We start from the raw sequence: 15,549 nt of genomic DNA, 5'->3' as shown, positions 1-15,549 counted from the left end.
GCTAGGGCTGCTGGCTAGGGCTGCTGGCTAGGGCTGCTGGGAACGCTGCTAGCTAGGGCTGCTGGGGGGCTGCTGGCTAGGGCTGCTGGGGGGCTGCTGGCTAGGGCTGCTGGGGTGACTAGTGGCTAGGGCTGCTAGGGAGGACTAGTGGCTAGGGCTGCTAGGGGGGACTAGTGGCTAGGGCTGCTAGGGGGGACTAGTGGCTATGGCTGCTAGGGGGACTAGTGGCTAGGGCTGCTAGGGAGGACTAGTGGCTAGGGCTGCTGGGGAATGCTGGCTAGGGCTGCTAGGGGGGGCTACTGGCTAGGGCTGCTGGGGGGACTACTGGCTAGGGCTGCTAGGGAGGACTAGTGGCTATGGCTGCTAGGGGGGGCTGCTGGTTAGGGCAGCTGGGATGCTGCTGGCTAATGCTGCTGGGGCGCTGCTGGCTAGGGCTGCTAGGTGGGGGCTAGTGGCTAGGGCTGCTAGGGAGGACTAGTGGGGGGGCTGCTGGGGACTGCTGGCTAGGGCTGCTGGCTAGGGCTGCTGGGGGGCTGCTGGCTAGTGCTGCTGGGGGCGCTGCTGGCTAGGGCTGCTGGGGTGACTACTGGCTACGGCTGCTAGGGGGGGCTAGTGGCTAGGGCTGCTAGGGGGGCTACTGGCTAGGGCTGCTGGAGGGCTGCTGGCTAGTGCTGCTGGGGGCGCTGCTGGCTAGGGCTGCTGGGGTGACTACTGGCTAGGGCTGCTAGGGGGGGCTAGTGGCTAGGGCTGCTAGGGGGGGCTACTGGCTAGGGCTGCTAGGGAGGACTAGTGGCTAGGGCTGCTAGGAAGGACTAGTGGCTAGGGATGCTAGGGATGACTAGTGGCTAGGGCTGCTGGGGGGACTAGTGGCTAGGGCTGCTAGGGGGGACTAGTGGCTAGGGCTGCTGGGGGGGACTAGTGGCTAGGGCTGCTAGGGGGACTAGTGGCTAGGGCTGCTGGGGAGGACTAGTGGCTAGGGCTGCTAGGGGGGACTAGTGGCTAGGGCTGCTAGGGGGACTAGTGGCTAGGGCTGCTGGGGGGGCTGCTGGCTAGGGCTGCTAGGGGGGCTACTGGGGCTCAAAGTAGAAGATATAAATAATCTATGCTCCAAAGTGTGGTTTGTACCAGTCACCTTCCCCATGTCTCTCCCCGTCTCCTGTCTCAGTGCTCCCTGGCCTGTCATAAGAAGTGTCTGGAGACTCTGGCCATCCAGTGTGGTCATAAGAAGCTGCAGGGAAGATTACATCTGTTTGGGATAGACTTTACCCAGGCAGCTAAGAACAGCCCAGACGGGATCCCCTTCATCATCAGGAAGTGTACCTCTGAGATTGAGGGCAGAGCACTCAACCTCAAGGTAAAAACAAGGTTAGAAACAAGAGAGAGAGAGAGAGAAAACAGCCTGCAGTCTAACTTTGATTTCTAAATGTGAGGTAAAATAATGTAGGGAAGTTAGCTAGCGCTCAGGACATCTTCCTTCATAATGGGCATCTGCAATAGCAGCTGTTTCTTCATCCTGGTCCTGGGGACCATAAAAGGGGTTCACATTTTAGTTGTTGCCCTAGCAATACACTAACAATTCCACTAATCAACTCGTCAAACATTTTTGATGGTTTTGAATCAGGTGTGTGTAGTGCTCGGTCAACAACTAAAATGTGAACCCTTTACGTCCCCAGGACCAGCATTAAGAAACACTATGTTAGAGCAATGACTATCTGTCCAGGGTATCTGTGATGGTATCTGTCCAGGGTATCTGTGATGGTATCTGTCCAGGGTATCTGTGATGGTATCTGTCCAGGGTATCTGTGATGGTATCTGTCCAGGGTATATGTGATGGTATCTTTCCAGGGTATATGTGATGGTATCTGTCCAGGGTATATGTGATGGTATCTGTCCAGGGTATATGTGATGGTATCTGTCCAGGGTATATGTGATGGTATCTGTCCAGGGTATATGTGATGGTATCTGTCCAGGGTATATGTGATGGTATCTGTCCAGGGTATATTTGATGGTATCTGTCCAGGGTATATGTGATGGTATCTTTCCAGGGTATATGTGATGGTATCTGTCCAGGGTATATGTGATGGTATCTGTCCAGGGTATGTGTGATGGTATCTGTTCAGGGTATGTGTGATGGTATGCGTGATGGTTTATGTCCAGGGATTGTGTGATGGTATCTGGCTTGGGTATTCGTGATGGTATCTGGCCAGGGTATATGTGAGGGTATCTGGCCAGGGTATATGTGATGGTATTTGTGATGGTATCTTGTCAGGGTATCTGTGATGGTTTCTGTCCAGGGTATCTGTGATGGTATCTGTCCAGGGTATGCGTGATGGTATCTGTCCAGGGTATTTGTGATGGTATCTGGCCAGGGTATATGTGCCTGACGGTATCTGTCATGGCTGTGGTGTTGATGAGCTGGTATATTGTGTGTTCTTGTCCAGGGAATCTACCGTGTGAACGGGGCTAAGTCTCGTGTGGAGAAGCTGTGTCAGGCGTTTGAGAACGGCAAGGACCTGGTTGAGCTCTCTGACCTCTCACCCCACGACATCGGCAACGTGCTCAAACTCTACCTGAGACAGGTGGGACAGTCTAAATTCAAATGGGGATAAAGAGCATCCTTGTTTTACACCGCTAAATCATTCTAATATAATAATGTACAACACATTTCCCAAAGATATTGATTGATTACTTGATTGATTTTATATCTTCTGTAGTTACCAGAGCCGCTGATCCTGTACCGTTACTATAATGACTTCATCGGATTGGCCAAGGAGAGCCAGAGGGTAATCGTCGAAGAGAAGGCTGCAGCCAGGGCCCTCCAGGACCAGGGGCGGCCAGGGGGAGAACAACCCCGACCAGGAGGCACCCAGCCTGGGGTAGAGGGAGAGCAGCCTCCCCTGAGAACCAGCCAGCCTGGAGGAGACCAGCCCAGTATCAAACTCAATCGAGTCATCTTTAAGATTAGAGACCTGTTACGACAGCTACCTCCTGCAAACTACAAGACCCTACGCTTCCTCGTCGCACACCTACACAGGTAAGAGATGGGTATATACATGCACACCTACACACTACAGAAGCCTTTCTTCATAGCTCACCTACACACTACAGAAGCCTTTCTTCATAGCTCACCTACACACTACAGAAGCCTTTCTTCATAGCTCACCTACACACTACAGAAGTCTTTCCTCATAGCTCACCTACACACTACAGAAGCCTTTCTTCATAGCTCACCTACACAGGTAAGATATGGGTAGAAATGCATGCACAAAGGCACACACACACCAAACCAAGGTTATTGTAGTTTTGTGTTTTTATATTTGTTTGTATTTCTAATCGTTTTAGTTTTTAATTCCAAGTTTTAGTTTGTTAGTTTTCTGACTTGATTTACTAGTTTTATTTTTAGTTTTGATAAAAATATTCCTATTTCATTTTGTTCTATAATTTAATTTCAGTTGTTGTGTTAGACAGAAAGTAGCTTCTGCATGGGAGGTTCGGAGTAATTTATGTGTTTTGGGGAGGATGTCGGATTCTCTTGGACATTTCCCGATGCAAAACCTTTGCAGTGGTTTTAGTGAAGGTAGATGATGTAAACTAGTCACTTGCAAAATGTACCTAATTAGAAATAACTTCTGCGTTCTCCCTCTAACTAGCTAGCTACTAGTTTGTGTCTGCCGGGGATGTTGACGCTAGGGTAGCAAGGTGATAAGGCCGTGACGTCACTGGATAAGGCAGTGACTCGCTTCCCTGTTCCATTAGAGATGTATAAGAGATCATTATATGGAAATAACCCGTTTTTGCTATTGAGGGCTTCCACCATTTTTAAAGTAGTCAACTGGGTGGGGGTTTCCTATGGGTTGAGAGTGATAAGCCAATGATCAGAGAACATTGTCTTCTTCAAGTTGGTTGAAGCCAAGTTTGTAAATGTCTTTAAGCTATATCACCGCCATCTAGTGGCTACAATAAATTAATGACACAAGATTTGGTTTAGTCCTCCAGCACTGCAGGCGACAGTATGTCACCAATATTAGTTTTAGACTTTTTCAAACATAAAAATAAGGAAATGTACTTATTTTTAAAGGTAGTCTCAGTGGTGTTGTCATAATGGCACAGATACAATGTTGCAATCTCAATATATATCTATGCCCTGTTCTGACTGACGGCAGGAACTTGTGCAGACAAGACGTGCATGCTGGAACCATAGAGATATATAGAGGACTCTAGTGCCCAAAGCCAGTTTTAGCATGGGCTGCACCATTGAAGACTTTCACCATTTTGAAGTAGTCAACTGGGTGGGACTTCTTATGGGTTAAGGAAGGATCACATAATTCCATCCAGGTCATCAGGAGGGATCAGCCAATGAAATATACTGGTGAGAAAACTTTCCATAACTGTAGATGGCAGTAAATCACTAACCTTGGCTTTATAGCTGTTCAGACAACACCCTCCAGGTGGCAGTGTGCACCCTTTCAGGTTTGTTTACCAACTCATAGAAGTTGTAGGAAAATAAAAATGGGCTACTTCAAAATGGAGATTGCCTTAATAGCCATAATCTCGCCCACCAGCCTCTGTCGAACGGGACTCGACTGGGAGCCAATGGCAGGAGTGGATAAAACAACCGATGGTTTTAATTGGCTGATCTCTCTCTGTCCATCAATATCGAGCTCAACCCTTAGAACTTCCCCCTTAGTGTGCTGCATCCAGGGGCCAGTATAGTTTTAATTGGCTGATCGCTCTGTCCATCACTGTCTAGGACAACCCTTAGCCTCTTACATCTAGACGTTCCGCTAGCGGAACACCTGCTCCAATATCCAATGATGGGCGTGGCGCGAAATACAAACTCCTCGAAAATCCGAAAACTTCAATTTTTCAAACATATGACTATTTTACACCATTTTAAAGACAACTCTCCTTTATCTAACCACACTGTCCGATTTCAAAAAGGCTTTACAGCGAAAGCAAAACATTAGATTATGTCAGCAGAGTACCCAGCCAGAAATAATCAGACACCCATTTTTCAAGCTAGCATATAATGTCACAAAAAACAAAACCACAGCTAAATGCAGCACTAACCTTTGATGATCTTCATCAGATGACACTCCTAGGACATTATGTTATACAATACATGCATGTTTTGTTCAATCAAGTTCATATTTATATCAAAAAACAGCTTTTTACATTAGCATGTGACGTTCAGAACTAGCATTCCCACCGAACACTTCCGGTGAATTTACTAAATTACTCACGATAAACGTTCACAAAAAAACATAACAATTATTTTAAGAATTATAGATACAGAACTCCTTTATGCAATCGCGGTGTCCGATTTTAAAATAGCTTTTCGGTGAAAGCACATTTTGCAATATTCTGAGTAGATAGCCCGGCCATCATGGCTAGCTATTTTGACACCCACCAAGTTTGGTACTCACAAAACTCAGATTTACTATAAGAAAAATTGCATTACCTTTGCTGTTCTTCGTCAGAATGCACTCCCAGGACTTCTACTTCATCACCCAATGTTGTTTTGGTTCCAAATAATCCATAGTTATATCCAAATAGCGGCGTTTTGTTGTGCGTTCAAGACACTATCCGAAGGGTAACGAAGGGTGACGCGCCCGGCGCATATCGTGACAAAAAATTTCAAAATATTCCATTACTGTACTTCGAAGCATGTCAAACGCTGTTTAAAATCAATTTTTATGCGATTTTTCTCGTAAAATAGCGATAATATTCCGACCGGGAGTCGTTGTTTTCGTTCAAAGACTGAAAATGTAAACATGGAGTCGTCTCGTGCACGAACGCCCCCGTCTCATTGTTCTCAGATTGACCACTTACCAAATGCGCTACTGTTTTTCAGCCAGAGACTGCAAAGTCATCATTCAACGTTCTGGCGCCTTCTGAGAGCCTATGGGAGCAGTAGAAAGTGTCACGTTACAGCAGAGATCCTTTGTTTTGGATAGAGATGGCAAAGAAGGCCAAGAAATGGTCAGACAGGGTACTTCCTGTACAGAATCTTCTCAGGTTTTGGCCTGCCATTTGAGTTCTGTTATACTCACAGACACCATTCAAACAGTTTTAGAAACTTTGGAGTGTTTTCTATCCAAAGCTAATAATTATATGCATATTATAGTTTCTGGGCAGGAATAATAACCAGATTAAATCGGGTACGTTTTTTATCCGGCCGTGAAAATACTGCCCCCTATCCATAACAAGTTAGAACCTCCCCTTTAGTGTGCTGTATCCAGGGGCCAGTATAGTTTTAATTGGCTGATCGCTCTGTCCATCACTATCTAGGACAACCCTTAGAACCTCCCCTTTAGTGTGCTGCATCCAGGGGCCAGTATGGTTTTGTGTTTGTGTGCAACTCGGTTAGCTCGTGCAATATGAATATTGTCTTTCTCGATAATAAACTTCCTATTCTCGCCAATTCACAGCAGCGTTTGTGGTAGAGTCCAACACTTTTTCACAAACTGCCAGTGGCAAGACATCTCCCACAGAGATGGGTCCAACTCGCTCCTCCAGTTCTTTACAGTAGTCGTAGCGTTCTGAATCGTTGCCATTGGTGCTGAAAAGACAGAGCTTGCACTTTTTACTGGGATAGTGTTCTGCACAACCACGACATCATTCTGCCTTGGATGGCATGTCTTACCTTTTTCTATTTGAAGACGGTGTACATCGGGTTACAGGACGACTAGCAAGAGTTATGCTGACTAACTATTAGTATGAACGGTGATATTGAAGATGGTTTAGTAGTTTAGAAACTCTGGGGCCAGGTGTTCCTGCTACCTCAGTGGTTTAGAAACTCTGGGTCCAGGTGTTCCTGCTACCTCAGTAGTTTAGAAACTCTGGGTCCAGGTGTTCCTGCTACCTCAGTGGTTCAGTGGTTTAGAAACTCTGGGGCCAGGTGTTCCTGCTACCTCAGTAGTTTAGAAACTCTGGGTCCAGGTCTTCCTGCTACCTCAGTGGTTCAGTAGTTTAGAAACTCTGGGGCCAGGTGTTCCTGCTACCTCAGTAGTTTAGAAACTCTGGGGCCAGGTGTTCCTGCTACCTCAGTGGTTCAGTGGTTTACAAACTCTGGGGCCAGGTGTTCCTGCTACCTCAGTGGTTTAGAAACTCTGGGTCCAGGTGTTCCTGCTACCTCAGTGGTTCAGGGGTTTACAAACTCTGGGGCCAGGTGTTCCTGCTACCTCAGTGGTTCAGTAGTTTAGAAACTCTGGGGCCAGGTGTTCCTGCTACCTCAGTGGTTCAGTAGTTTAGAAACTCTGGGGCCAGGTGTTCCTGCTACCTCAGTAGTTTAGAAACTCTGGGGCCAGGTGTTCCTGCTACCTCAGTAGTTTAGAAACTCTGGGTCCAGGTGTTCCTGCTACCTCAGTAGTTTAGAAACACTGGGGCCAGGTGTTCCTGCTACCTCAGTAGTTTAGAAACACTGGGGCCAGGTGTTCCTGCTACCTCAGTGGTTCAGGGGTTTACAAACTCTGGGGCCAGGTGTTCCTGCTACCTCAGTGGTTCAGGGGTTTACAAACTCTGGGGCCAGGTGTTCCTGCTACCTCAGTGGTTCAGTAGTTTAGAAACTCTGGGTCCAGGTGTTCCTGCTACCTCAGTGGTTCAGGGGTTTACAAACTCTGGGTCCAGGTGTTCCTGCTACCTCAGTGGTTCAGTAGTTTAGAAACTCTGGGGCCAGGTGTTCCTGCTACCTCAGTAGTTTAGAAACTCTGGGGCCAGGTGTTCCTGCTACCTCAGTAGTTTACAAACTCTGGGTCCAGGTGTTCCTGCTACCTCAGTGGTTCAGTAGTTTAGAAACTCTGGGTCCAGGTGTTCCTGCTACCTCAGTGGTTCAGTGGTTTAGAAACACTGGGGCCAGGTGTTCCTGCTACCTCAGTGGTTTAGAAACTCTGGGGCCAGGTGTTCCTGCTACCTCAGTGGTTTAGAAACTCTGGGGCCAGGTGTTCCTGCTACCTCAGGGGTTTAGAAACTCTGGGGCCAGGTGTTCCTGCTACCTCAGTGGTTTAGAAACTCTGCGTCCAGGTGTTCCTGCTACCTCAGGGGTTTACAAACTCTGGGGCCAGGTGTTCCTGCTACCTCAGTGGTTTAGTAGTTTAGAAACTCTGGGGCCAGGTGTTCCTGCTACCTCAGGGGTTTACAAACTCTGGGTCCAGGTGTTCCTGCTACCTCAGTGGTTCAGTAGTTTAGAAACTCTGGGTCCAGGTGTTCCTGCTACCTCAGTGGTTCAGTAGTTTAGAAACTCTGGGTCCAGGTGTTCCTGCTACCTCAGGGGTTTAGAAACTCTGGGGCCAGGTGTTCCTGCTACCTCAGTAGTTTAGAAACTCTGGGTCCAGGTGTTCCTGCTACCTCAGTGGTTCAGTGGTTTAGAAACTCTGGGTCCAGGTGTTCCTGCTACCTCAGTAGTTTAGAAACTCTGGGTCCAGGTGTTCCTGCTACCTCAGGGGTTTACAAACTCTGGGGCCAGGTGTTCCTGCTACCTCAGGGGTTTAGAAACTCTGGGTCCAGGTGTTCCTGCTACCTCAGGGGTTTACAAACTCTGGGGCCAGGTGTTCCTGCTACCTCAGTGGTTCAGTGGTTTAGAAACTCTGGGGCCATGTATTCCTGCTACCTCAGTGGTTTACAAACTCTGGGTCCAGGTGTTCCTGCTACCTCAGTGGTTTAGAAACTCTGGGGCCAGGTGTTCCTGCTACCTCAGTGGTTTAGAAACTCTGGGGCCAGGTGTTCCTGCTACCTCAGTGGTTTAGAAACTCTGGGTCCAGGTGTTCCTGCTACCTCAGTGGTTCAGTAGTTTAGAAACTCTGGGTCCAGGTGTTCCTGCTACCTCAGGTTCCAGGGAATTATTTCCGTGGTGCGCCATGAAACACTTTTCCGGCTCGATTTGGAGCCACGCCCCCATATTGGTGGGATTCGCTCAGAATTTGAATTGATTGTCATGTCACTCTGTAAATATAGGAACGGTGGGTTAACTGCCTTGTTCAGGGGCAGAACGACAGGTTTTTACCTTGTCAGCTCGGGGATTCAATCTTGCAACCTTACGGTTAACTAGTCCAACGCTCTAACCACCTGCTTTTCATTGCACTCCACGAGGAGCCTGCCTGTTACGCGAATGCAGTAAGAAGCCAAGGTAAGTTGGCTAGCTAGCATTAAACTTATCTTATAAAAAACAATCAATCAATCATAATCACTAGTTAACTACACATGGTTGATGATATTACTAGTTTATCTAGCCTGTCCTGCGTTGCATATAATCGATGAGGTGCGCATTCGCAAAAAAGGACTGTCATTGCTCCAACGTGTACCTAACCATAAACATCAATGTCTTTCTTAAAATCAATACACAAGTATATATTTTTAAACCTGCATATTTAGCTAAAATAAATCCAGGTTAGCAGGCAATATTAACCAGGTGAAATTGTGTCACTTCTCTTGCGTTCATTGCACGCAGAGTCAGGGTATATGCAACAGTTTGGGCCGCCTGGCTCGTTGCGAACTAATTTGCCAGAATTTTACGTAATTATGACATAACATTGAAGGTTGTGCAATGTAACAGCAATATTTAGACTTAGGGATGCCACCCGTTAGATAAAATACGGAACGGTTCCGTATTTTCACTGAAAGAAAAAAAAAAAACCTTTTTGTTTTTGAGATGATCGTTTCCGGATTCGACCAAAAAAAGAAAATGTAAAAAATATATTAATGACCTAAGGCCCGTATTTCTGTGTGTTATTATGTTATAATTAAGTCTATGATTTGATAGAGCAGTCTGACTGAGCGGTGGTAGGCACCAGCAGGCTCGTAAGCATTCATTCAAACAGCACTTTCGTGCATTTTGCCAGCAGCTCTTCGCAATTCTTCAAGCATTGCGCTGTTTATGACTTCAAGCCTATCAACTCCCAAGATTAGGCTGGTGTAACCGATGTGAAATGGCTAGTTAGTTAGCTGGGTGCGCGCTAATAGCATTTCAAACGTCACTCGCACTGAGACTTGGAGTAGTTGTTTCCCTTGCTCTGCATGGGTAATGCTGCTTCGAGGGTGGCTGTTGTCGATGTGTTCCTGGTTCGAGCCCAGGTAGGAGCGAGGAGAGGGACGGAAGCTATACTGTTACACTGGCAATACTAAAGTGCCTATAAGAACATCCAATAGTCAAAGGTATATGAAATCCAAATCGTATAGACAGAAATAGTCCTATAATTCCTATAATACACTGCCTTCAGAAGTATTCACACTCGTCGACTTTTTCAACATTTTGTTGTGTTACGTCCTGAATTTAAAATGGATTAATGTCAAAGTGGAATTATGTTTTTAGAAATGTAAATGAAAATATGAAATGTCTTGAATCAATAAGTGTTCAACCTCTTTGTCAAGGCAAGCCTAAATAAGTTCAGGAGTACAAATGTGCTTAACAAGTCACATAATAAGTTGCATAGACTCACTCTGTGTGCAATAATAGTGTTTAACATAATGTTTGAATGACTACTTCATCTCTGTACCCCACACATACAATTATCTGTAAGGTCCCTCAGTCGAGCAATGAATTTCGAACACAGATTCAACACAGGTGAGGAAGGAAACTGCTCAGGGATGTCACCATGAGGCCAATGGTGACTTTAAAACAGTTAGAGTTTAATGGCTGTGATAGGAGAACACTGAGGATGGATCAACAACATTGTAGTTACTCCACAATACTAACCTACATGACAGAGTGAAAAGGAAGCCTGTACAGAATGAAAATATTCCAAAACATGCATCCTCTTTGCAATCAGGCACTAAAGTGAAATTGCAAAAAATGTGTCAAAGAAATTAACTTTACAAAGTGTTGGGGGTGAATCCAACACAACACATCACTGAGTACTACTCTTCATATTTTCAAGCATAGTGGTGGCTGCATCACGTTATGGGTATGCTTGTCATCATGAAGGACTAAACAATTTTATACAAAACATTTGTAGAGCTATAAATTACTCAAACACACAGGCAAAATCCTAGAGGAAAACCTGTTTCAGTCTGCTTTCCACCAGACACTGGGAGATGAATTCACCTTTTCAGCAGGACAATAACCTAAAACACAAGGCCAAATCTACACTGGAGTTGCTTACACGACGATGTTGAATGTTTCTCGAGTGGCCGAGTTACAGTTTTGATTTAAATCGGCTTGAAAATCTATGGCAAGACCTGAAAATGGCTGTCAAGAAATGATCAACAATACAACTTGACAGAGCTTAAATATTTTTTTTGTGTAGAACACTATCCCAGTATGTAGATTGGTGAGGAAAAGGCTGTAATGTGGAATACATCAAGCATTATCCCTTTCTGACTGTATATAGTCGACACCAATCTCTCCCCTCCCCCAGAGACAGATATTAGGAAATCATATCCTTCATCTGTAAATATAATTTTATATATTATTATTCTTAATTATTCTTAATCTGTTAATATTGTATTAATATGTACCTCTTCTCTCAGAGTGACAGAGCAGGCGGAGGAAAACAAGATGACAGCCAGTAACCTGGGCATTATTTTCGGCCCTACGCTGGTCAAACCACGACAGACTGATGCAGAGGTTTCCCTGTCTTCTCTTGTTGATTACCCTTACCAGGTGAGCTCCTGTAAACTAACCCTACCAGGTGAGCTCCTGTAAACTAACCCTTACCAGGTGTGTACCTGGAGACTAACCCTTACCAGGTGAGCTCCTGTAAACTAACCCTACCAGGTGTGTACCTGGAGACTAACCCTACCAGGTGTGTACCTGGAGACTAACCCTTACCAGGTGTGTACCTGGAGACTAACCTTTACCAGGTGTGTACCTGGAGACTAACCCTACCAGGTGAGTTCCTGTAAACTAACCCTACCAGGTGTGTACCTGGAGACTAACCCTACCAGGTGTGTACCTGGAGACTAACCCTTACCAGGTGTGTACCTGGAGACTAACCCTTACCAGGTGTGTACCTGGAGACTAACCCTTACCAGGTGTGTACCTGGAGACTAACCTTTACCAGGTGTGTACCTGGAGACTAACCCTTACCAGGTGTGTACCTGGAGACTAACCCTTACCAGGTGTGTACCTGGAGACTAACCCTTACCAGGTGTGTACCTGGAGACTAACCCTTACCAGGTGTGTACCTGGAGACTAACCTTTACCAGGTGTGTACCTGGAGACTAACCTTTACCAGGTGTGTACCTGGAGACTAACCCTTACCAGGTGTGTACCTGGAGACTAACCCTTACCAGGTGTGTACCTGGAGACTAACCCTTACCAGGTGTGTACCTGGAGACTAACCCTTACCAGGTGTGTACCTGGAGACTTATCATTTCGTTATCCAGTCTATGACCGATCAATTACTCTTGTAATGAAAAGCACTGTATAAATGAAATGTGTTTCCTGTCACCTTTACAAATCAAAATGATCACCTTAGTTTTTTGCTCCTTTTATTTACTGATGACTTTTATCCTCCCAGGCACTGATGGTGGAGTTGCTGGTACGTCACTTCAAGATGATCTTTGACTTTGCCAGCTCCGTCTCCTCTTCCTCCTCACCCACCACCACCTCCACGGCGGACCAGACCTCCACCCGACTCACCCTTCAGGAGGAGCAGAGACTCAGCCGTCACTCCACCTCCCTGCTCGACATCAAGGAGGTGAGGAGGTCCAAGTGTCTTGAATGATTCAATCATTTCTACAAAGTCAGACCCATTGCAGAGGAGATGAACTGGAGTCTGAGGAAACACACATCACTTTAGGGGTTATTTATTATATTAATCAAAGGTGGCAATTGTACAGGACGGGTAAGGTTGTACGGGGCGGGTAAGGTTGTACGGGGCGGGTAAGGTTGTACGGGGCGGGTAAGGTTGTACGGGGCGGGTAAGGTTGTGCGGGGCGGGTAAGGTTGTGCGGGGCGGGTAAGGTTGTGCGGGGCGGGTAAGGTTGTGCGGGGCGGGTAAGGTTGTACGGGGCGGGTAAGGTTGTACGGGGCGGGTAAGGTTGTGCGGGGCGGGTAAGGTTGTACGGGGCGGGTAAGGTTGTACGGGGCGGGTAAGGTTGTATTTAACGATTGACCACCTTGATAAGAATCAATTGACTGTTTGGCTTTGTTGTGGTCCTTTGTCGTTCCTAATCCTTTTGCTTGTTTCCAAGCAGAGCACCAAAGTCTGCAAGAGACACTCGTCGGTCATCCCATCCTCTCATATCCTGGATGAGGTGAAGACAGGAAGGACAGGACCAGACAGGACAGGACCAGACAGAGAGTTAACAGCCCTGGAGAGACTCAACGGCGTTGGCTCTGCTACTGCTGGTGCTCCCAAGGTTTGTTTCTGAGTGAGATAGTCAGTTAGTTATGAAATGTATTTGACAGGTACAGTGCATATTAATCATCGTAGCAACATCAACAGGTTCAACGTCATCGCTAAAGTGTCGGAGTTAAGAATCAGCAACGAAGCTAATTTCTTTCTGTTCTGTCCCATAGGTGCAGAGGTCTACCCTTGTGTTTGGCCGTCCCAGCATCAACCTCTCCTCCTCTACCTCCTCTACGGCCCCTCGGGTCCAACTTCGCTCCCAGCGCTCTAGAATACTGTTCCGACCAATCAGCATGCCCTTGGAGCGCCAGCCCCTCCCCACCCCCTCCCAGGTCAACACCCATCACTTTAATCGTTTTTGTTTTAGGACAATATACTGGAATTGTCTTCTGATGGTTTTTAATGTTGTCTAGTATTGCTCTTTTTTACTGTGGCTGTAAGTATGATAAACCTACAGTATTTCCCTTCATGGGGATTAATAAAGTACAATCTCATCTCTCAGGTCGTTGAGAGAAACAGCCAGAACACCAACGACGCCGCCATGTTGGATCCTACCGCTGACTCCATCATGGAGTCGGCTGAGCCGGAGAAGGAAAAGCCTCGGATTGGTGAGGGGTCAAGGGTCAGTACCTATTTTATCACACCCTTCAATCCCCAGGCCGTGCAGCGTAGGACCTGGGACAGGAAGTACAAACACTACGATGTCACGCCACGCACCGCCATGATCGTGGCTAATTTACCGCCTGCCGGTACTGGCCCCGGAACACAGCCGACAGGGAAGCAGCCGACGATGTTGACACAACCGTCCATATCTGGGCCGATAAGCTCTGCTCTCCCATCCAGTGGTAGTGTCGACACCATATTCCCCAACAGCCCTTACACGTTGTCGGTGAAGGCTGGCCAGACGTCCAGAAGAGACAGAGAGGAGACTAAGGACAGGCCTAACTCTGCTGCTGGAGGTGGTGGGGAGACTAGAACCTCTACCAACTCCCCCATAGTGTTCAGACAACCAAGGAATCTGCAGCCTCCGCCCGGAACCTTCTACAAGCCTCCTTGTTCTTCATGCACGAGAGGCTGGCCATCATCAAGTACCTCTGGGACCTCTAGCCCCATCAATATGTCCCCAACTTCTACTGTTAAAACCTCTTCCCCGACTTCTCCTACTGCTAAAACCTCTTCCCCGACTTCTCCTACTGTTAAAACCTCTTCCCCGACTTCTCCTACTGTTAAAACCTCTTCCCCGACTTCTCCTACTGTTAAAACCTCTTCCCCGACTTCTCCTACTGTTAAAACCTCTTCCCCGACTTCTCCTACTGTTAAAACCTCTTCCCCGACTTCTCCTACTGTTAAAACCTCTTCCCCGACTTCTCCTACTGTTAAAACCTCTTCCCCGACTTCTCCTACTGTTAAAACCTCTTCCCCGACTTCTCCTACTGTTAAAACCTCTTCCCCGACTTCTCCTACAGTTAAAACCTCTTCCTCGACTTCTCCTACTGCTCTCCTCCTCGCTTCCTCCCATTCCTCCACCATTACTTTCTCCTCTACCCCTATGGTTACCACCGCCACCCTTCAGACCTCAAACCTTCCCATACACTGTCCACAGCACTCAGTGGACAGCTCTGTTAGCGTTGACCCTGAGGTTGAGACCTCCGCTGACCTTTCAGCTCCCCCCAGCAGCCCAGAGGACCTCGGCCCCACTGAGGCCAAACCGCTGCACCAAAGACTGAGACCTCGGCCCAAACCCAGCGCTCCCGGCAAGGCCCACTTTGTCTGAACAGTGACGTCATCACACGCAGCTGGGGACACAGAAAACAACGACAACAACATCGGCAAAAAACTGCCGTGATAATGGTCACGTTCCTGCCCGACGACATTGCAGACGTGTGCCAGATCTGACGACGCCTGAACAGGTACTACCAGCTAACCACGTCATATGATATAAGCCGTCTGATGCCCGACTGCACAGTCCGTGACGTGGCACACAACCATAGGCAGTCATTACTTTGCATCAACCAATCTCTTTCCTCCCTTTTGCGTGGCTCTAGGGAACAGGGGGGATTATTGGGGAAAACCCAACAGTGGCAGTCTTGAATTACTGTTGACGTCTGTCTGTAAGCAGGAAGTCTCCCCACTGTGGATGATGTCATATTGCCGAGTCTACTTTTACAGCCAAAAACCTTTTTTTTTATATATATATATATATATATATATATATATATATATATATATATATATGTGTGTGTCTGTAAATCATTTCTAC

At 47.0% G+C, this 15,549-nt stretch overlaps 1 protein-coding gene across 4 annotated transcripts in view; it reads left to right on the top strand.

Annotated features, from left to right (window-relative positions):
* LOC115170194 (rho GTPase-activating protein 29) overlaps positions 1 to 15,465 on the top strand; it is a 62,789-nt gene extending 47,324 nt beyond the window's left edge. For all 4 annotated transcript variants that reach the window (XM_029726561.1, XM_029726562.1, XM_029726565.1 and 1 more), the window contains 8 exons: positions 1,166 to 1,354; positions 2,442 to 2,579; positions 2,715 to 3,034; positions 11,464 to 11,596; positions 12,456 to 12,635; positions 13,135 to 13,299; positions 13,460 to 13,621; positions 13,792 to 15,465. In XM_029726561.1, coding sequence (XP_029582421.1) covers positions 1,166 to 1,354; positions 2,442 to 2,579; positions 2,715 to 3,034; positions 11,464 to 11,596; positions 12,456 to 12,635; positions 13,135 to 13,299; positions 13,460 to 13,621; positions 13,792 to 15,063 — 2,559 coding nt within the window. In that variant the 3' untranslated portion in view covers positions 15,064 to 15,465. The remainder of the gene's footprint in view (positions 1 to 1,165; positions 1,355 to 2,441; positions 2,580 to 2,714; positions 3,035 to 11,463; positions 11,597 to 12,455; positions 12,636 to 13,134; positions 13,300 to 13,459; positions 13,622 to 13,791) is intronic.
* Positions 15,466 to 15,549: the final 84 nt, after the last annotated feature.

Source organism: Salmo trutta, chromosome 31 (genome assembly GCF_901001165.1).
Source record: "Salmo trutta chromosome 31, fSalTru1.1, whole genome shotgun sequence".
Taxonomy (NCBI): domain Eukaryota; kingdom Metazoa; phylum Chordata; class Actinopteri; order Salmoniformes; family Salmonidae; genus Salmo; species Salmo trutta.
Note: the sequence above shows the minus strand (reverse complement) of the source record. Positions and strands in the feature narration are given on the sequence as shown.